The 23,572-nt window shown below is 44.8% G+C and overlaps 1 protein-coding gene across 1 annotated transcript in view; it reads left to right on the plus strand.

The window, feature by feature from the left end:
• The first annotated feature begins 300 nt into the window (after nt 1-300).
• The window catches only part of CIB2 (calcium and integrin binding family member 2), a 36,563-nt gene continuing 13,291 nt past the window's right edge, over nt 301-23,572 (plus strand). Inside the window, exons 1-3 of the mRNA XM_075342654.1 lie at nt 301-627; nt 14,443-14,477; nt 19,610-19,721. Coding sequence (XP_075198769.1) covers nt 577-627; nt 14,443-14,477; nt 19,610-19,721 — 198 coding nt within the window. The 5' untranslated portion in view covers nt 301-576. The remainder of the gene's footprint in view (nt 628-14,442; nt 14,478-19,609; nt 19,722-23,572) is intronic.

The raw sequence follows: 23,572 nt of genomic DNA on the forward strand, positions 1-23,572 counted from the left end.
CTCACAGTCTACAAGGGATAGGTGAGGATACAGTAGGTGAGGGTAACCATTTAACCATCAATAATGTAATGTATTATCTGTTTTTATGCCTCTGTGCATTGATTCTAACAGAAAATACATAAGATTAAATTTACTTTTCCACTAAGATAATACATATATATAGTTCTTTCTGCTTGTAATGTTGCCTATTGCATTTACTCTTTCAGCATTTGAAAAGACTGAAAGTCTGTATTTACAATCTGCCTTCTTAGCGCCCCCTAGTGCCTTCTTGGAGATTTGCTGAGATGTGTTATCTCAGAGGGAGTGTCTTGTCCTTATTGATGCCCAGAGAAGCACATAAAACATGCACAGAAGATCTGGAGGCAAGGAGCTGCGAGCATTGAATTAAAGCCACTTTAACCCTTGAACAGTAGCGAATGGATGTCTCCTAAGGCCTTGCTTGATGCTTTAAAGAAGCTTTCAGATGAAGCCAATGCCCCTCATTGCCCCAGTGTAAATGCCAATGCCTGCACCAGGTAGTCATCCTACTCCTCCCTGTGTGATGAATTTCAGGAGACTAAGGATCCCTCATCTATCATGGGAAATAAGCAAACCATATTTACTGATGAACAGCTAGATGCCTATCAGGTAAGGTTTAACGGTCATCTGTCAGTATATATATATATATATATATATATATATATATATATATATATATATATTTATTTATGCATTTATATAGTGCAGTCAGTATGTATGATTGTAATACACACATCTAAATTCTCTTATTCACAGATTATTTCTGGTGTGAATATTATATATATCCTCTTTTATATTTTTCTTCTGACCTGTAAATAGTGTGATTTCATTAATCTTGTATATGAACTGTGTTCCAACTCCATTAAGTTGTTGTGATGCGCAGACCCAGCTCACAGGAAATGATATGTTACTGTTGTGTGACTCACATAGAATGGTCATTATGGCCTTGCCATAAATCCTCTACAGAGGGGATGGCAGAGCATTGCGAGGCATTGTCCAGTGCGATTGTACTAGGCAATGGTGAGTGCGGGTCATAATTGTTGTCTTTGTTGTTAGTTGAGAATAACAGAAAAAAGCAGAATGAATGACAAATCTATATGTGAACTTGTGGACTGGATTAGGGGCCGCAGTTTGGAAAGTTGGAATGATACATGGTTGGAGCATTGGATATGTTAAGACTGCTGATAAGAAATGGTATAGATTGAGGCTGGTTTACCTAAAATAATATCTATGCATTTTCGCACCCGGGCCCTAGAGCCTAGGGGGCCCCAAAAGTCATTTGGTCTATATGAAAAGACCAATGCTATTAAAGACTTGCAATTACTGGGGGCGACTTTGGAATTTTTTCATTGGGGTTTATGAGTTCCAAGCTACGCCACTGATCACTACCATTTTGCTTCAGAATGCAAAGATTAAACATATACATTGTCCCCAAATCACATAGGGTCCTAGCACCTGTGTCCCCTACTATCAGTTTTTCCCAGGAGTTGTCCTGATAGACATCCTCTGAGGCATGCCAAGGCTTTCTATGGATTGTGAAGCCTGAGACCAGATCACCAGTATATAACGTTAATGTAAAAAAACCTTATTATTGTAACAGGAAAAACACCAAATTCTGCACATAATCTCCCTCTTTATTAATATGTGTCTTATTATCCTCAGCATATGTAAGAAAATGGTTAGCATAGGTTGACCACGCTTGGCCAAATATCCAAGACTGGGTCAGAGAAGCGATCTAGCCTTAGAACTGATTATGAGTTGGAGCTGACAAAATACTTATACTTTCTTCAGACAAACAATATCCGGCAATGAGGGGAGTATATTCCGTCAGGGGCACAATTCATGACCTACGGGGGGCGTTTGAGGAGAGAACGGTTATCATTGCAGCATCTACACGCTGCTTCTGAGTCAGTTTAGACTTTAGAGTTTATATTGTTACGTTTATATTTACTACTGTGTTGTCTTATATTTTAATCATTCTATCATACCACAATATTTATACTACATCCCCTGTATTCTGTAGGTTTTATTACTTTTAATTGTCAGGAATCCTAATTTAGAGCAAGACACTATTCCAGTGGGATTCTGGGGGGGGTCATTGAACCATAGAGATCTTGGAGAAGAGCGGCGATGCCGAATACAGATAAGAAGATCTAATATGTTTAGAGAGCCGTCAATGCTTTGCCATATATACAGAGTGCCATCTTATCCTTAGCACAGGCCTGAATTATTCATCCCAGAGACTCTAGAGAACAAACCTGGAACTCTAGACAATGATAACATATCCTCCAGAACATTCTGACAGCCTCCCTACCCATCCCCCTCCGGTCATTAACCCTGTGACTGCTAGTAATGGAAGTTAAATAGAACACATAGCATAGTAATATATGTTGTAGTAATGACAGTATAAACCTGCGCTGAAGCTAATGACTATTATATTAGGCCGCTTTCATTAGTATTACAGCCATCAGACCCTGGCCTTATTCGAGTTCTGGGAAGTACATTTATATTTAGATTTTATGATGCACGGTTATTATTTATGCATTTATTTGCAGTTATTATTAACACCCAACACATTTCATCCAGGCTGCATAGAATGCACTAGTAGTCATCTATTTCAATATGCTTATAAAATCATTTTCTTCTCTAAATAGGGCATAAACAATCTAGGACCAATTTTATAGGAAACCAATTCCAAAACAATAGTGACTAGTCAATTAATTTATCCAGTTTAAAAAAAATAAATACAAATGATGTGAAATAAAAAGAAACACCACTCACCTTTTCTTTCCCCATAGAGCCACAGCTGAACCTCTAATGGATCTATTGTTCTTTTTTTTTACTAGCGGCCAACACATGACCAATGCAACCAGTTAGTGCCCTTAGCGATAATGTTCACCAGTAAAGTATGTGGCATGTGACCGCTGTGGCCCATTATTGAGTGTAGTGGTGATGTTCACCTGGTTTTATCTGCTGAGAAGTGGTTTAGTGATTATTCATCCTCTTGGACCACTATGACTTTGTCTTAGTGCTTTCATATGAACAAAGTTGATGGTTTTTAGTTGCTGTTTATAATGTCGCAGCTGGGACGTGGGTCATCTGACCTGAACTAATAGCTTCAGAAAGAACAGTCCATATTACAGTCACTGTTCCCCACATGACCTGAACTAACAGCCTAAAAAAACCCAGTCCATATTACAGTCACTATTCCCCACATGACCTGAACTAACAGCCTCAAAAAGAACAGTCCATATTACAGTCACTATTCCCCACAAGACCTGAACTAACAGCCTCAAAAAGAACAGTCCATATTACAGTCACTATTCCCCACAAGACCTGAACTAACAGCCTCAAAAAGAACAGTCCATATTACAGTCACTATTCCCCACAAGACCTGAACTAACAGCCTCAAAAAGAACAGTCCATATTACAGTCACTATTCCCCACAAGACCTGAACTAACAGCCTCAAAAAGAACAGTCCATATTACAGTCACTATTCCCCACAAGACCTGAACTAACAGCCTCAAAAAGAACAGTCCATATTACAGTCACTATTCCCCACAAGACCTGAACTAACAGCCTCAAAAAGAACAGTCCATATTACAGTCACTATTCCCCACAAGACCTGAACTAACAGCCTCAAAAAGAACAGTCCATATTACAGTCACTATTCCCCACAAGACCTGAACTAACAGCCTCAAAAAGAACAGTCCATATTACAGTCACTATTCTCCACATGACCTGAACTAACAGCCTCAAAAAGAACAGTCCATATTACAGTCACTATTCCCCACAAGACCTGAAATAACAGCCTCAAAAAGAAATCCATATTAGTCACTATTCCCCACTTTACTTTGGGTCTCCTGATCTAACAGCCTCATAAAGAAAAGCCCATGTTACAGTCACTATTTCCCACCTGACCTTGGGTTTCCTGACCTGAACTAACAGCCCGAGAAAGAACAGTTTATGTTAGGCCTCGGTTCCACTTGCATTTTACATGGACAATTGCAATACGATAAAATATTGGATTGCACTCACACCAGTGTTAAACAATGGGGCAGTGCCTATCTGCTGGGTTTTTGTCTCATGCCGGGTTGGCATATTTTTTATTTGGGTTTTTTTTCCCCAATCATTGGAATTGGTGAAAAACACTGAAAAAATGTGCATGCTGCGGATTTGAAAAAACGCTTTATTGTTTCAAATCCGCAAGAAAAAAATAAGTAGCACATGCTCATTACTGTGCAGAAACTGGAAGACGCTGTACTTTTTTTCCATGGCATAAGCGTGTGGGGAAAATTGCAGTGTGTGAACAAGCCCAATCACTGATAAAAACGCATTCACTAACATTACACCAAACTTTATCTCCTCATTTCAGTCAGGATTGCCAATCATGCATACATTTCTGATCCCCCGTAAAACGCTATACTAGACCTGCCATAAAGGACATAGGCCCCTGATTCCTCAAGACTGGCGTTTCATACACCGATCTTGATGATGGGTGTGCAGGATTAAGATTTCCCGAAATAATGAATTCAGCGCATGTCATAAGTGGTGTGTGCCTTGTCAGAAATGTTACCCCAGGAAGGCCAAGGTGACATTTCCGGCGTAAAAAAACACTGCCTCTTTCCATTAATTTGGCGGGTTGAAAACTGATGTGAAAACATGAAAGTTGCTAAGTTTTTGCAACTATTCAAAGTGTTTGACTTTTTACTCCCAATTTTCTGGATTGAACTAAAGCTGGGTTTACACACTGCAACATCGCAAACGACATCGCTGTAACGTCACCGGTTTTGTGACGTTACAGCGACCTCCCCAGCGACATTGCAGTGTGTGAAACCTATCAGCGACCTGGCCTCTGCTGTGAAGTTGTGATCGCTACAAATCGTTCAGGACCATTCCTAGGTCCTTTGTTTCCCGCTGTGCAGCATGCATCGCTAGCAAGTTTCAGTGTGTAAAGGGGACTTTACAGCGACTCCGCGGCTCTGTCTGTGTAGCGTCCTGATTAGCGGTCACCGGTGAAGGATTCACCGGTGACCGCTAATCCCCCGAGTGACTGAAGTGTCCCCCCCTCTCTCATACTCACCGATCCCTGATCACCGGCGCTGCACGGCGTTCACTCTGCTCCAGCGGCTTTTCCTTTTTTGAAAAAGCCGGCCGCTCATTAAACAATCTCTTATTCCCTGCTTTTCCCCGCCCACCGGCAAATATGATTGGTTGCAGTGAGACACGCCCACACGCTGAGTGACAGCTGTGTCACTGCACCCAATCACAGCAGCCGGTGGGCGTGTCTATACTGTGCAGTAAAATAAATAAATAAATAATTAAAAAATCCGGCGTGAGGTCCCCCCCAATTTTAATACCAGCCAGATAAAGCCATACGGCTAAAGGCTGGTATTCTCAGGATGGGGAGCTCCACGTTATGGGGAGCCCCCCAGCCTAACAATATCAGCCAGCAGCCGCCCAGAATTGCCGCATACATTAGATGCGACAGTTCTGGGACTGTACCCGGCTCTTCCCGATTTGCCCTGGTGCGTTGGCAAATCGGGGTAATAAGGAGTTATTGGCAGCCCATAGCTGCCAATAAGTCCTAGATTAATCATGTCAGGCGTCTCCCCGAGATACCTTCCATGATTAATCTGTAAATTACAGTTAAAAAACACACACCCGAAAAATCCTGTATTAGAAATAAAAAACACTAACAAATTCCCTCATTACCAATTTATTACCCACAACAAAGCCCTCCTTGTCCGGCGTAATCCACGGTCCTCCAGCGTCGCATCCAGCTCTGCTGCATGCAGGTGACAGGAGCAGCAGAAGACACAGCCGCTCCTATCATTTCCACGCACCTAATGAAGAGAGCCGTGTGATCGGCTGAGCTGTCACTGAGGTTACCTGGATCCAGCGGTGGATGCAGCGGTGGCCGCGGGTAACCTCAGTGACAGCTCAGCTGATCGCGCTACTCACCGCCGCTCCGGTCAGCTCCACGCAGCAAATGAGGTGAGTAGCGCAATCAGCTGAACTGTCACTGAGGTTACCCGCGGCCACCGCTGGATCCACCGCTGGATCCAGGTAACCTCAGTGACAGCTCAGCCGATCACACGGCTCTCTTCATTAGCTGCGTGCAGATGACAGGAGCGGCTGTGTCTTCTGCTGCTCCTGTCACCTGCATGCAGCAGAGCTGGATGCGACGTTGGAGGACCGTGGATTACGCCGGACAAGGAGGGCTTTGTTGTGGGTAATAAATTGGTAATGAGGGAATGTGTTTGTGTTTTTAATTTCTAATAAAGGATTTTTTCGGGTGTGTGTGTGTTTATTTACTGTCACTTACAGATTAATCATGGAAGGAATCTCGGGGAGACGCCTGACATGATTAATCTAGGACCTATTGGCAGCTATTGGCTGCCAATAACTCCTTATTACCCCGATTTGCCAACGCACCAGGGCAAATCGGGAAGAGCCGGGTACAGTCCCAGAACTGTCGCATCTAATGTATGCGGCAATTCTGGGCGGCTGCTGACTGATATTGTTAGGCTGGGGGGCTCCCCATAACGTGGGGCTCCCCATCCTGAGAATACCAGCCTGCAGCCGTATGGCTTTATCTGGCTGGTATTAAAATAGGGGGAACCGCACGCCGGATTTTTTAATTATTTATTTATTTATTTTACTGCACAGTATACACACTCCCACCGGCTGCTGTGATTGGGTGCAGTGACACAGCTGTCACTCAGCGTGTGGGCGTGTCTCACTGCAACCAATCACATTTGCCGGTGGGCGGGGAAAGCAGGGAATACGAGATTGTTTAATGAGCGGCCGGCTTTTTCAAAAAAGGAAAAGCCGCCGGAGCAGTGTGAACGCCGTGCAGCGCCGGTGATCGGGGATCGGTGAGTATGAGAGAGGGGGGGAAATCACCAGCAAATGAGGTGAGTAACGCGATCAGCTGAACTGTCACTGAGGTTACCCGCGGCCACCGCTGCATCCACCGCTGGATCCAGGTAACCTCAGTGACAGCTCAGCCGATCACACGGCTCTCTTCATTAGCTGCGTGCAGGTGACAGGAGCGGCTGTGTCTTCTGCTGCTCCTGTCACCTGCATGCAGCAGAGCTGGATGCGACGCTGGAGGACCGTGGATTACGCCGGACAAGGAGGGCTTTGTTGTGGGTAATAAATTGGTAATGAGGGAATTTGTTAGTGTTTTTTATTTCTAATAAAGGATTTTTCGGGTGTGTGTTTTTTAACTGTAATTTACAGATTAATCATGGAAGGTATCTCGGGGTGACGCCTGACATGATTAATCTTGGACTTATTGGCAGCTATGGGCTGCCAATAACTCCTTATTACCCCGATTTGCCAACGCACCAGGGCAAATCGGCAAGAGCCGGGTACAGTCCCAGATCTGTCGCATCTAATGTATGCGGCAATTCTGGGCGTCTGCTGGCTGATATTGTTAGGCTGGGGGGCTCCCCATAACGTGGGGCTCCCCATCCTGAGAATACCAGCCTGCAGCCGTATGGCTTTATCTGGTTGGTATTAAAATAGGGGGGACCGCACGCCGGATTTTTTTAATTATTTATTTATTTACACGGCACACAGAGCCGCGCGGCATTAAATGAAGTCGGGTGAAGTTCACCTGCTTTTTTGACACGTCCCCAACGACCAGCTAGTCGCTCTGCAGGTCCGGATCGCTGTTAGGTCGTTGGCCAGGTCTGCCTGTTTGACAGCTCACCAGAGACTTTGTAGCGATCCCGGCTAGGTTGAGATCGCAGGTTGGATCGCTAGAAAGTCTCAGTGTGTAAAGCCAGCTTTACAGTGGGGGATATCTAACTTTACGTAAATACAATCAGCCAGTTCCCTTGCAACCACCTCTGTTTTGACTTCACATAAGGCTGGGGCCACACGGGGATTACTGCGATCCCCTTGCATGAGACTCGGCTCGTGCTGGCAGTACAGCAGAGCCGAGTGTCATGCGTGTGTCCTTGCAACTGAGGTCCGTTCGTGGGAGCAGACCTCAGCTGCGGGGGGCGGGCCGGCACTCAGGAGGGGAGGGAGGGATTTCTCTCCCTCTCTCCTGCGTAGTCAGCTATAGCCATTCTCGCATTGCACTGGCAGTACACCGGTGTACTGCGAGTGCAGTGCGATTTTTCTCTCGCCCCATTCACTTGAATGGGTGCGAGAGAGAGAGTCTCGGATTACAATCGCAGCATGCTGCGATTGTTTTCTCGGTCCGATTAGGGCTGAGAAAATAATCGCCCATGTGTGCTGACACACAGGCTAGAATTGGTCCGAGGGGAATGCGATGTTTTATCGCACTCCACTCGCACCGATTTTCTCGCCGTGTGGCTTAGCCCTAACAATGAAGTCCACAATATGACACCTACAAAGTCTCTTTTGCATATGTAGATGAGGGAAGGAGACAATAAGATCTAATTTTCTATGCAAGAATTTAGAGATTGACTGTATCTTTGTTTAGTTTGAAAAGCTAACACCCCTGGCTGTGGCAGGTAGGAACAGTTTATGCCTTTCTTTCAATATGTTAAATAGTAGACCATTATTTTCTGTAAGGGGTGCTTCACACACAGCGAGCTCGCTGCCGAGATCGCTGCTGAGTCACGCTTTTTGTGACGCAGCAGTGACCTCATTAGCGATCTCGCTGTGTGTGACACTGAGCAGCGATCTGGCCCCTGCTGCGAGATCGCTGCTCGTTACACACAGCCCTGGTTCGTTTTCTTCAAAGCCGCTCTCCTGCTGTGACACACAGATCGCTGTGTGTGACAGCAAGAGAGCGACAAATGAAGCGAGCAGGGAGCAGGAGCCGGCGTCTGACAGCTGAGGTAAGCTGTATCCAAGATAAACATCGGGTAACCAAGGTGGTTACCCGATATTTACCTTAGTTACCAGCCTCTGCAGCTCTCACGCTGCCTGTGCTGCCGGCTCCGGCTCTCTGCAATGTAGCTGCTGTACACATCGGGTTAATTAACACGATGTGTACAGCAGCTAGGAGAGCAAGGAGCCAGCGCTAAGCAGTGTGCGCGGCTCCCTGCTCTCTGCACATGTAGCTGCATTACACATCGGGTTAATTAACCCGATGTGTACTGTAGCTAGGAGAGCAAGGAGCCAGCGCTCAGTGTGCGCGGCTCCCTGCTCACTGCTCACACTGGTAACTAATGTAAACATCGGGTAACCATACCCGATGTTTACCTTAGTTACCAGTCTCCGCAGCTTCCAGACGGCGGCTCCGTGCAAGCGCAGCGTCGCTTGCACGTCGCTGCTGGCTGGGGGCTGTTCACTGGTCGCTGGTGAGATCTGCCTGTTTGACAGCTCACCAGCGACCATGTAGCGATGCAGCAGCGATCCTGACCAGGTCAGATCGCTGGTCGGATCGCTGCTGCATCGCTAAGTGTGAAGGTACCCTAACAGTTAATGCATGCCAAGCCTCTAATCATGAGTGTTGGAGTCCTGTGGTTTGACCACTACATTTCAAAGGAAAAGTTCAAACAAGAGACAATATCAAAGAATAATCCAATCAGTCTTTAGGCAGCCAATCAGATATCCCCACATGTGAGCAAATGAGGGAAACTGGGAGACAGAGTCTACATATACATAAATAGCATGTTTTGTTATGTTCTTGTTGAATGAAGGAGGTATGGATGATGGGTATAGGCCCCTTTACACACTGAGACTTTCTAGCGATTCCACCAGCGATCCCAACCTGGCCGGGATCTCTACAAAGTCTCTGGTGAGCTGTCAAACAGGCAAACCTGGCCAACGACGCAACAGCGATCCGGACCTGCAGAACGACCTAGCTAGTTATTGGGGACGTTGTAAAGCAGCTTTTTGAAAGGGAAGTCGCTAACGAAGTCGCTGTAAAGGCCCCTTTACACACTGAGACTTTCTAGCGATCATGCTGCACAGTGGGAAACAAAGGACCAAAGAATGGTCCTGAGAGATGTGTAGTGATCAGCAACCTCACAGCAGGGGCCAGGTCGCTGATGCGTTTCACACACTGCAATGTCGCTGGGGAGGTTGCTATAACGTCACAAAACCGGTGACGTTACAGCGATGTCGTTTGCGATGTTGCAGTGTCTAAATCCACCTTAACTGTGTAAAGTCATCTGTAATCAAACCACACATCCAAGCTCTTATCACTTTCTGACTAAATGGCAGGATACCACTAACCATAGTTCCAGAAAAATACCTGGGTAGAGTAAACCAAATATAGCAACAGGTATATAGAAAGAAAGAAAAAGTCCGAAAAAATAACTTAATAAATTTATCACTAAAAATGACCTAGGTCCATTTTTAAAAACAGCACATAAACGAACAAAGAGCACCAAATCTGGTCATCAGTAGATAAGACAACAAGAGCTCCAGTGACTACTATAGGCCACATGCACACGTTGACTATTTGGTGATTTTTTTTTACCCAGGACTTGTGATGCCCGTGTTGTTATTCTACTTTCCATTTGATTGGTCCATTCCTGGTTTGTCTTACAAATACTGAGGTAAAAAACTCTCCAAATTCTGAACGAGAACGCGTGGCCTTAGCGTCCTCATGTCTGACAGTACTCTGCACGTCAGGACTTTACATGGATCCTCAGAGTCTAATAATGTCGACTGGGCAGAGATGTATCTATTACCGCCAAGTTAAAATGTAATTGTTTTTGATAACTTATTTCTCTTTTATTGGTGTATACTTTTAAAATGAAAATCAAATATTGTTTTCGTAACCAATGTAATGATGAAAACGTGAAAGAGCCAAAATGAGGAGCGATGGCAAGGACTGACAGCAGGAGCCCAAACTAGGGAGGGCACAAAAAGTAGGAAAACCCTGGCTTAGTATTTTTTTTTGTTTTTTTTAGTTTATTTCCACGGCCTTGCACATTGCAAACATGCAATTCTTTTTCTATAAAGCAACATTCATCTCATGTGTGGAAATCAATCTTCACCACTGCAAGCAGTGCATTGAGTCAAAAAGTGACGTACCCATAATTTATGACACTACTGGGGCATAAATTATGAATTTGCCAGCCACGTTTGGCCATGCCACTTCTGGCAAAGTTCTACCTATTTTTTTTTTTTAAGAAAGAATTGGCATAGATGCCAGAAGTCGTAAAACGTTTATGCAACTACAAATTGTGCAAAGATTTTCAAACCGTTTCACACCAGAATTCTACAAAAAAAGCTCCATAATGAGTTCTTACCCCCAAAGTTTGAAGACAGCCAATTTTCTCTTATTGTGAGACCAAGTTCATGCACGTTCCGGTGAAGCATGTATACTCTGTCAGCAAGCCGCTGGAATATGACGAGGCATTTTTTGGCCCGCTCATTTACCTTGGATTTTGCTGAAGCAGCACAGTGATATCGTCTCAGATTGTGCTGTGATTAACACACTGCTGCTTCTAAGGTCACCGCCAGTTCTTGTTGTACTGCATGCGTTTCATTTCTTGGATTTTGGAAAGGCTTATCACAAAGAGATGGGGATTTGGAAGGAAATTAGCAATAAATCTCTATTTTCATCATTCACAAATTCTTTCTTCCTGCCTGACTCAGATACAGTGCAGTCAGCCTTAGCTCTTGTCCCTAAATGCACTGTGTGCATGTGTGATAGACTTCTTTGTGATTAGGTTTTAAGTCATGACGACATAGAAAGTATTGTACATGGAATAAACAAAAACAAATCCATATTTACCTGGTTAAGTAATGGATCTCTGGGATTTGACACTTTTCATTTCAGCAGCTCCAATGATATTATTAGCCTGTGTCCAGCGCTATAATTATATTACAATACAGTTCTCTGCTACTAATTTATAATGAAGTAGGCTTAAAGGGAACCTGTCATGTAAAAAGAACTCTACTAATCTGCAGATATGGGGTTAATCTGCTAGCTAATAGCGTTCTAACATTACGCGTCCGCCACACTGAAAGCTCGGCTACTGGGAGGAGATGAACTATATGCCTCCCAGCAGCTTTCAGTCATAGAAACATAGCCTGCATGACTATAGTCACTGCCTAGTACAGTGTGTGCGATAGCTGTAACCACACCCTGACACTTCTGAGCTTGCTGTCACCAAAACCCAGAGTATTAGGGCCCATGCCCACAATCAGTGTTTGCAGCATTTGGGATGCAGTGTGTTTTTGCTGCTTCCAAAAGGCTGCAATGTACAGTACAAGCAAAGTGGATGGGATTTATAGAAACCCCATGACCACAGTGCGTGTATGGCCAGCAGCGAACACTGACCTGTGGTGTGTGGCTTTCCAAGCCACAAGCATGTCAATTCTTTGCTGTGGAGTCGCAAGTGTTCTCCATAGGGAGAACACAAGCGAGAGACCGCAGCACCCCAAACCCTGATCAGGGACTTGGGCAGCTACAATCTCCTGCAGAGGAGACTCACGGCCCCGCAGGTCAGGATGCAGCAGGTCCTGATAGTGGGCAAGTACCCTTAAGACGCTTTCACACTGCGTTCTTCTCGCCGTTCAGTAGTCCCATTGGGGCTTCTGTCCGAACCCCCGCAAAACCGGTTTCGGACGTAGGTGCCAAAGGGACTACTCACCATAATTGTGTAGATGGAGTCACACTGTGCTCTGTCGTGCACCATTTTCGGAGGTATACGGCTACTGGAGGTGGACACCTGGATGTGATCTACTACGTCTGGGTATCCACCTCCAGTAGCCGTATACTCCTGAATATGGTACAGACAGAGCATAGTGTGGCTCCGTCTGCACCATTATAGTCAGTTTCACCGTATGCGCATACCTCTAAAACCCGTTTTTGGGGGGGGGTCGTACAGAATGGGACCACTGAACAGGGAGAGGAACGCAGCGTGAAGGCGGCCATAGCAGGAAAAATGCTGCATACAATACACTTGGTTTTGACACCTTTTAAGGCATTTTTACTGTGTGTTTTAGCCACGTTTTTACTTGCTTTTTTGTGCATAGGTTCAGGCTTTTGAGTGTCTTTTATCTGCTTTTAAAAAAGATGTCAAGTAGCTAAAAGAAGGAAGCTGGCGCTGATTGGATGCGGGGATCTCAAAAAACAAAAACATTAAAGGGAACCTGTCATCAGAAATTTCGCCCAAAAGCTAAAAGATTCCCCCTCTGCAGCTCCTGGGCTGCATTCTAGGAAGGTCCCTGTTATTATTGTGCCCCATGTGAGACCAAAATAAAGCCTTTATAAAGTTCTACCTTTTTGTATGCAGCTTCTGTAAATCCGTCACGGGGGCGGGCTCTCTGCCGTCCGTTATTCTGCCCCCTGGTCCTGTATGCCGCCCCCATCGCTCCTTTCCATATCTGATGCACCACCCACTGCTCCAGCCATCCCCGCGCATGCCCAGTGCCAGTCTCACAGGACTGAGCAGTGTGACCGCTGGTGACGTGTGCGCAGGCAAGTGATTATGGACGGGACTGTGACTGTTATCAGCAAGTACCCGGCCATAATCTCTTGAGCGCGCAAACCTCTCCAGCATTCACACTGAGCTCAGTGTAGATGCTAGACTGTATGGGCTGCTTCCAGGAATGACATCCCTTTGTCACGTGATAGTATTTCGAACACGCCCCTATCACATGACAAAGGGACGTCATTCCTGGAAGCAGCCCATACAGTCTAGCATCTACACTGAGCTCAGTGTGAATGCTGGAGAGGTTTGCGCGCTCAAGAGATTATGGCCGGGTACTTGCTGATAACAGTCACAGCCCCGTCCATAATCACTTGCCTGCGCACACGTCACCAGCGGTCAAACTGCTCAGTCCTGTGAGACTGGCACTGGGCATGCGTGGGGATGGCTGGAGCAGTGGGCGGTGCATCAGATATGGAAAGGAGCGATGGGGGGCGGCATACAGGACCAGGAGGCAGAATAACGGACGGCAGAGAGCCCGCCCCCGTGACGGATTTACAGAAGCTGCATACAAAAAGGTAGAACTTTATAAAGGCTTTATTTTGGTCTCACATGGGGCACAATAATAACAGGGACCTTCCTAGAATGCAGCCCAGGAGCTGCAGAGGGGGAATCTTTTAGCTTTTGGGCGAAATTTCTGATGACAGGTTCCCTTTAAGGGGTTAAACAATAGGTCATTTTCTGATTATAGGGTCCTTTTAAAAGTTGTAACTAAATATTGTAGCACTACGTTCACACTAATGGATGGTTAGTATTAGGATCTATTTATAATCCAAAATGGTTAGTCAGTGTCCCCTATTCAATATGGGCTAATTATATTTACATGTTTTTCTATGACTGATATAATGTGTATGTATGTCTTATTATCTCTTATATTTATCCAGTACTTTGGTCTCATCACTAAACTTCTGAACTTTCACAACAGTACTTTTTGCAGAAGTACCAACTATATAAATAACACAATTTGACTCTGCTGCAATTGAGGTGTTTTTTTTTTACAAATTAATGCAAACCGTTTTTGATTTTATCTTTTAGGACTGTACATTTTTCACACGTAAAGAGATCCTCCGGTAAGTATTGCTCAAGCATATACACAGAAATCAAAGGGCCCTAAAAACTGGGCTTTACTACCCACTGCCAGCATCTCTAGTTATACTACACTTTTTTTTAAATTAACGGGGTCTTCTGTTTTTAGAAAGACCCTGCCTTCTTTCTGTAGTTTGTTTTAAAAAAAAACTTGTCCTTTATCAAAGTCCGAAGCTCCAGTGCTGAGTCTCCTCCGCTGCTCATGGTGTCTGTTAATGTCTGCAATGCTGCACCAATCAGTGAGCTCAGCAGCTCTGTCTGAGGTGACAACACAAGCTCCTCAGAGCCAATGAGCTCACTGATGGGCTGCAGCTCTTTCAACATGACCTGAACGCTGCAGACAATAACAGACAGTGGTGGAGACTCAGAGCTTGACGGGGGTGAATAAAGTGCAGTCAGGGGACAGGGCTGTTCTGAGAAAGGAGTTTGAACTGTAGATAATTTTATACAGCTCGCATTGAACTCAATGGGAACTGTGGAAGTCTGTATACAGTTGGCTTTCCCTAGGGTCTATAGGTAACTGCAGAATAATTGCATGTAGATGAAGCAGGTCTTATACCCCATATATTGATCAGTCACAACATTAAAACCTCCCACCTAATTTTGGGTAGGTGTCTATTCGGGGACTCAAGCAGATTTCACCACCACACAGCCTCCCTCACCAGCTCTGCCAACTTTGGTGGAGCTACTTCAAACTGGCATGAAAACGCCAAACGTTGCAACATTTTTTTGTAATTTTTCAAAGCTTTTACACAACTTTTCAGACCTTAATGAATCGGCAACATGAAGTACAAAAGACTTCTAAATGTGTCTTGAGATACAGGAGCGTCTCAATAAATTAGAATATCACCAAAAAGTTAATTTATTTTAGTAATTCAGTACAAAAAGTGAAATGCTTATATTATATAGAGTCATTACAAACAGTAATCTATTTCAAGTGTTTATTTCTATTAATGTTGATAATTATAGCTTACAGCCAATGAAAACCCAAAAGTCATTATCTCAGAAAATTAGAATTATTATCACAAAACACATGCAAAGGCTTCCTAAACATTTAAAATGGTCCCTTAGGGGTGCTTCACACACAGCGAGCTCGCTGCCGAGATCGCTGCTGAGTCACGCTTTTTGTGACGCAGCAGTGACCTCATTAGCGATCTCGCTGTGTGTGACACTGAGCAGCGATCTGGCCCCTGCTGCGAGATCGCTGCTCGTTACACACAGCCCTGGTTCGTTTTCTTCAAAGCCGCTCTCCCGCTGTGACACACAGATCGCTGTGTGTGACAGCGAGAGAGCGACAAATGAAGCGAGCAGGGAGCAGGAGCCGGCGTCTGACAGCTGAGGTAAGCTTGTAACCAAGATAAACATCGGGTAACCAAGGTGGTTACCCGATATTTACCTTAGTTACCATCCTCCGCAGCTCTCACGCTGCCTGTGCTGCCGGCTCCGGCTCTCTGCACATGTAGCTGCTGTACACATCGGGTTAATTAACCCGATGTGTACAGCAGCTAGGAGAGCAAGGAGCCAGCGCTCAGTGTGCGCGGCTCCCTGCTCCCTGCACACAGCGCTGGTAACTAATGTAAACATCGGGTAACCATACCCGATGTTTACCTTAGTTACCAGTCTCCGCAGCTTCCAGTCGGCGGCTCCGTACAAGCGCAGCGTCGCTTGCACGTCGCTGCTGGCTGGGGGCTGTTCAGTGGTCGCTGGTGAGATCTGCCTGTTTGACAGCTCACCAGCGATCATGTAGCGATGCAGCAGCGATCCTGACCAGGTCAGATCGCTGGTCGGATCGCTGCTGCATCGCTAAGTGTGAAGGTACCCTTAGTCTGGTTCAGTAGGCTACACAATCATGGGGAAGACTGCTGACTTGATAGCTGTCCAGAAGGCAGTCATTGACACACTCCACAAGGAGGGTAAGCCACAAAAGGTCATTGCTAAAGAAGCTGGCTGTTCACAGATTGCTGTATGCAAGTATATTAATGGAAAGTTGAGTGGAAGGAAATGTGTGGTAGAAAAAGGTGCAAAAGCAACTGGGATAACTGCAGCCTTGATAGGATTGTTAAGAAAAGGCCATTCAAAAATTTGGGGGAGATTCACAAGGAGTGGACTGTTGCTTGAATCAGTGTTTCAAGAGCCACCACACACAGACGTATCCCAGACATGGGATACAACTGTTGCATTCCTTGTGTCAAGCCACTCATGACCAATAGACAGAGACAGAAGCGTCTTACCTGGGCCAATGAGAAAAAGAACTGGACTGTTGCTCAGTGGTCCAAGGTATTGTTTTCAGATGAAGATAAATTTTGTATTTCATTTGGAAATCAAGGTCCCAGAGTCTGGAGGAAGAGTGGAGAGGCCACAATCCAAGCTGCTTGAGGTCTAGTGTGAGGTTTCCACAATCGGTGATGGGTTGGGGAGCCATGTCATCTGCTGGTGTAGGTCCACTGTGTTTTATCAAAACCAAAGTCAGCGCAGCCGTCTGCCAGGAAATTTTAAAGCACTTCATGCTTCCCTCTGCCGACAAGCTTTTTGGAGATGGAGATTTCATTTTCCATCAGGACTTGGCACCTGTCCACACTGCCAAAAGTACCAAAACCTGGCTTAATAACCACAGTATCACTGTGCTTGATTTGCCAGCAAACTCCCCTGACCTAAACAGTATAATCTATGAGGTATTGTCAAGAGGAAGATGAGAGACACCAGTTCCAACAATGCAGATGAGCTGAAGGCTGCTATCAAGGAATCTAGGCTTCCATAACACCTCAGCAGTGCCACAGACTGATCGCCTCCATGTCACACCGCATTGATGCAGTAATTCATGCAAAAGCAGCCCCGACCAAGTATTGAGTGCATTTACTGTACATACTTTTTAGTAGGCGCCAACATTTCTGAGTTTAAAATCATTTTTTCAGTTGGTCTTATATAATATTCTAATTTTCTGAGATAATGACTTTTGGGTTTTCATTGGCTGTAAGCCATAATCATGAACATTAACAGAAATAAAGACTTGAAATAGATCACTCTGTGTGTAATGACTATATAATATATGTGTTTCCCTTTTTGTATTGAATTACTGAAATAAATTAACTTTTTGATGATATTCTAATTTATTGAGATACATCTGTATGTGGTGCCAGGATGTTAGGAGAAGATGTTTTAAGGGGAAACTGTCACTTGAATCATACTTCCCAAACCATGGGTAGCATGAATCAGAGTCTTGCTGCACTATTGCTACTAGCTAATGCACCACCTCAGTGGTTTGTTTGTTTTCAGCACTGGAGTGGTGCTTTAAATCTAAGCCCCCTTCCCTGTCATTTACTCACTCTCCTGCGTTTTCACCTTTTATCAACACAGCTGTGGTCCTGCTGTGCCATATTGTAATCGCAACTTTTGAATGGTCAGAAGTCAGACGTTACGTCACAAGCTCTCAATGCAAGTCTAAAGAAAGTCAGAACGAGGATATCATAGACTTGCGTAGAACAGTGACCTTCGGTTCTCTCCATGAAACACTGTAGCGATCAAAAAGTCAACTGTAGGAGACCGACTGTAGTTTCAGCGATAGAAGGCAAAGATGCCAGAAGGTGAGAATAAGGCAGGGGACAAAAACCTTAGATTAAAAGCATCACACCAGTGGTGAAAAAAAACCCAATGGAGTGGTGCTTTAAGTTTTTCTTTGAAAGGCTCTGGCCTTTCAGAGAAAACATAATTTGAGGATCCATCTGGGAACTATAGGGACAGATGTGACTAGTCCACCATGGCCACCAGACAGCTTCCCACCCCACTCCACTTTTTGATAAGTCTCTGGCTTTGTACTTACATTGGAAAGATGTCAATCAATGAGCGGTGCAAGGAGAAGCTGACGCTAACCCAATCTGGTCTCTCCATATAACCCCCAGTTAGTGCTTCAAACTTTAATTTCTCTGACATACCACAGCAAAGTAAACCATACCTGGCTGCCCATGGTTTGGGTAGCATGAATCGAGTGACAGGTTTACTTCAGGTCCTGTGAGGTGAGGCCAAGGCCTTTCTGGAGCAGACTTGTGTTCCAGCACAGCCTACAGATACTCAATCAGCTTGAGATCTGGGGAATTTGGAGGCCAGGTTACCATCCTTAGTGCTTTGTCATGTTCTTCAAATTATTCCGGAACAAATTTTGTAGCTTGGCAGTGTTTGTTACACTGTATGAAGTAGCTACTGTATGTTTATTAGGGTAAACGTGGCTTCTGGCATCTTTAAGGAAAATGTATGTGTTAAGGTATCATCAAGATGAATTCCATGACCCAATGTTTCCCAGCAGAACATTGCCCAGAGCATCACAATATCTCGATTGGCTTGCCTGCTTCCTATATATCATCCTGGTACTAACTATTTCCTAAGTAGTCACCTAGCCATCCCCATGGTGTATAAAACTGGATTCATCAGATCAGGCCACCTTCTTCCATTATTCAAAAATCCAGTTGTGATGCTCAGAATTTTTTTCTACAGTAGCTTTCTGCAGAATGATAAGAGCAGATGGGATAAGCATTGCTGTTCATGGGCATCCATAAGCCTGTGGCATCCATCCCTGTCCCTTTTTCCATTTCAACTTTTGGTCTTCCTTGATATCCTTTATATTGTGGATCCTGGTATAGTACAACAATGATCTTATGATATCCCAACAAGACATGATGTTTTAGAGATGCTCTGATACAGTTGTCTGTTCATCACAATTTGCATGTGTCAAGGATGCTCAGATCCTCGCACGTGTCAATTTTTCCTGGTTCCGGTACACCAAGAACCGAATATTATGGCTGCTATATCTAAAACATGTAAGATTTATCCAAGGACACACTTTTAGCTTGCTGGTGGATGACAATGAGATGAACGGCCAGCAATTCAGTGTTATTGACATCTACTGCATGTGACACTGGTTACACTGACATCTGACACAGGTTCCATTATGTAAGATAAATAGTCCTATTCAGGTGATATATTGGCACATGCTGTATCTCGTTCTTTATTCTGCCGTATACAGTGGCAATAGCTTCCTGGAATTATGATAAACACTTAGAAATGACACCTGAATTAGCTAATATGTTTTAACGTTTCACAGAAGATATTTATGGGTTTCTTGCAGGTTGCACGGAAGGTTTTATGAACTGGCGCCTAGTATAGTCCCAATGGATTACACAGATGACCCTGATGTCAAGCTACCCATGCAACTGATCATTAATATGCCAGAACTAATGGTGAGATTTAGCTGCTGAATCATGAATGAATGCCATAGAATGGAGGAAATAACGCTGATTGATTCTCAAGGTTTTATTACTGAAACAATCTCACTAGAAAGTTTCTTATACTACTGGAAAAATCTATAAAATGTATCCGTGACTGTGACTGAATGTCATAGATTTGTCAACATGTTTTACATAGCATTACCACAAAGGGTCTTCTTGTAATGAGTTTGATATCCTAATTATACTATGAATGGATATCTGACACTTCAGCTTCAAGTGGCTTTCTAGTGAAAAATTATCACCTGACCACAAGATAGGTGATAACAAGTTGATTGTGGGGATCCTACTGCTGGAAACCACACCAATAGGCTGGTCTCTTTTATCCTTTCTAGCCTTGAGTGGTAATTGTCATGCTTGACCCCATGGGGATGTGGAGTGCTATACTCTTCAGCTTTGTCCAGCTTCTAGAGAATGAATGTAGTGGTGGTTGGGTGGCTGATCTGCCCCTGTATTTTGTAATGGATAAAAGTTCCAAGTCACAGAAATAAAATATCTTGCTCTGCTGATCGGGGAAGGTCCCAGCAGTCAGACCCAAATTATAACAACAGGGGGATAGGATGGTACAGGGACTCCTAGGCTGACCCTATGACTAGCGACCCTGAGCTGCCCCTTATCCCAACGGTAGACTTAATGGTTAACAGGGTCGAGCCTCCAACGTGACCCTGTCTCCTGTCCAGGCCCTAACAACTGTGTCCCCTCCACCCAGGAGATTGACCCGAAAGGAGCCCAACAACTCACCAACAGAGAACAACAGACGGAAGTAACAAAAAACATACACCCCAAAAACCTGCACCAGGGGATAATAGAAGGTGTACGGGTAAGGGTACAAAGGAAAGGAGGTAGTAGAACAACTTACAACAAAGACCAGATAGCAGCAGTAGTAGTTAACAAGCCATCCTCTCTGCTCCCTGGCTAGATCCTAACTGAAAAAATAACCAGCAACAAGTCCAGGAAGCAGAGGGCTTAAATTCCGGCCAGCAATTGATAAACTGCTGCCAGCTGAGCCAGTCTGCTGCTGCAACAGAATGTGCATTAACCCCACGAGTGCCTAAATGAAAAGAACCCGTTTAAAGTGCATGGCCTAGATGCTCAGGTGAGAGCTAGCCCTGAGCTTGTCCCTATACATGTGACACAAACTATCCGTAAATAATCATCTATCCTAGTGATAGGTGATAACTTGTTTTCACTGGACAACCCCTTATAAACCATGTATAATGACTAGAGGAAAACCAGGGAAGGTGTCGTCCAAAAAAAAAAATAATTCAATAACTAAAAAAATGTAAAGTATTAATCTTTTTTAATGTTTTGTTTAAATTTTAATTGAGCAAAATATAAAAAACAATTAAAAAGTTTGATATTTTCTTCTCTTAAACACTAGGGGGAGCAGCTGCTGAAATCCTGCTGCAGAGCTACTGTAGAACTAGCTCACATTACAGCTGCAGTAAAAGTGGGCAGAATCTGTATGTGATGTCACTTCCCCCTCCCAATCTGGGTGTTGCCAAAAGGATAAGGGAAGATGAAATTTATGGACACAGTGCGGAGCCATTTTGTTGGTGACCACAAATGTCTAACGTGTCACCAAGGACAGCTGCATAGTGCTCCCCACATAGCGCTCTGCATGCCCAAGTCCACCAATGCTCTGCCACATGCACGCCCACTTGCAGTGTTCTGCCACATGCACGCCCGCAATGCTCTGCCACACACATGTACACACAATGCTCTGCCACATGCACGCACACAATGCTGTGCAACATGCACGCACACATACAATGCTCTGCCACACGCCCGCCTTCAATGCTCTGCCACACGCACGCACACAGTGTGTTTGTACAGTGTGTATATACTGTGTGTGTGACCGAGCAGCATGAGGGTGGTGGAGCCAGTGTGTGTATATATACTATATACTGTGTGTATTGTGCGTATATACTGTGTGTGGGACCGAGAAGGATGAGGGAGGTGGAGCCAGTGTGTATATGCTATATACTGTATACTGTGTGTGATCAAGCAGCATGAGGGCAGCAGAGCCAGCGTGTGTATATACGATATACTGTGTGTATTGTGTGTATATACTGTGTGTGTGACCGAGCAGCATGAGGGAGGCGGAGCCAGTGTGTGTGTGTATATACTATATACTGTGTGTATTGTGTGTATATACTGTGTGTGTGACCGAGCAGCATGAAGGCGGCGGAGCCAGTGGGTGTGTGTATATACTATATACCATGTGTATATACTATATACCGTGTGTACATTGTGTATATACTGTGTGTGTGACCGAGCAGCATAAGGGAGGCGGAGCCAGTGTGTGTATATGCTATATACCATGTATACTGTGTGTATATACTGTGTGTGTGACCGACCAGCATGAGGGCGGCGGAGCCAGTGTGTGTATATACTATATACTGTGTGTACTGTGTGTGTGACCGAGCAGCATGAGGGCGGCAATGCTCTGCCACATGCACGCACACGTGGACGCAATGCTCTGCATGCACGCACGCCTGCACGCAATGCTCTGCATGCATTCACGCACACACACACACACACACACAATGCTTTGCTGCATACACACACACACACAATGCTCTGCATGCGCACACACACAATGCTCTGCTGCATGCACGCCGGCAGCGGCGGCGGTGGGGTGGGGGAGTGGGGCTGGGTAGAGCGGGGGGAGGGGGTGTCATTGGAGATGGTAGCGGGGGAAGGGGCGGCCCTTAGTCACACATCCCGACAGTTGACAGGGGGAAAGTGGAGCACACAGCATACTCTGTGAGCTCCACAAAGATGGCGCTGATCTCCTCCCTCTGCTGTGATCTGGACAGCCCAGGAGGTGCGTCCATTTCACAGCAGATGCCTCCTCTATGTTGCAGTATAGAGTCGGAGCCCGACAAGAGTCTTTTATGCCCTGGGGGCTGCCGTAAAGGAGGTGAGTTACTCACAGCAAATTCAAGATAGCAGCGCCCAGGGCTTCAGTAAAACTAGAATTAAATAAAAACTAAATAAACAATTAATATACTTTTGTATTATAAATACTTGATTTCATAATCACTATTATTAATACAAAATAAAAAAATGCGACACCTTCTCTTTAACAATGTGCACCATGGCAAAAATCAGCTGAAATGTCAATGTTTAATGAGGCAGAAAAAATAAGAAAAAGGAAAGAAAAATAAATGTTATTGACAGGGGAGTATACTCCTTTGAAGATGTAAGTGATGGAAAGAGAAATATCACACATTGATAGATATGCATTTAAGAATTAGTCTGCTGACACATAGGAAGCAGCACATAGGAACATAAATGTCAGTGCCCCAACTATGGCCCTGGAAATGAATGGATCCTGGAAAGTTATCATGGACCACTGCAAAGTACATGATGGAAAGGTAAAGACATAGGAATAACAAAAAAACAGACATACTGCTGTCATATGGATGACAGTTTCTATGAAAAACTGTCTTATTACTGGTTGAAAAAGTGACAATTTATTTATACAGTGATCTGAACCCGGCCTAATGGAGGCTCTTATAGGCTCTGCTGACTGGTCTGAATTAGTGAATATCGAATATCTGTGTGGCGCCCCTGACCTGGTCAGGCACCACTGAGTACTGCACCCATGCTGGGGACAGTACCATACAGGTAATCCAGAAGGCTGACTGGGGTGTGGAACACAGGCGCATAGTGATCAGGTCTCACACATGTACCCATGAGAGGACCCCTGGGGATCCCAGGAGGGGGAAAAGCCTTCACCTTCACTGGAATAGTGGAGGGGGCCAAAAGCCTCCATCTCCTCTCAAGGGGTGTGGTAA

The sequence above is a fragment of the Anomaloglossus baeobatrachus genome, chromosome 4 (genome assembly GCF_048569485.1).
Source record: "Anomaloglossus baeobatrachus isolate aAnoBae1 chromosome 4, aAnoBae1.hap1, whole genome shotgun sequence".
NCBI classification, from domain to species: domain Eukaryota; kingdom Metazoa; phylum Chordata; class Amphibia; order Anura; family Aromobatidae; genus Anomaloglossus; species Anomaloglossus baeobatrachus.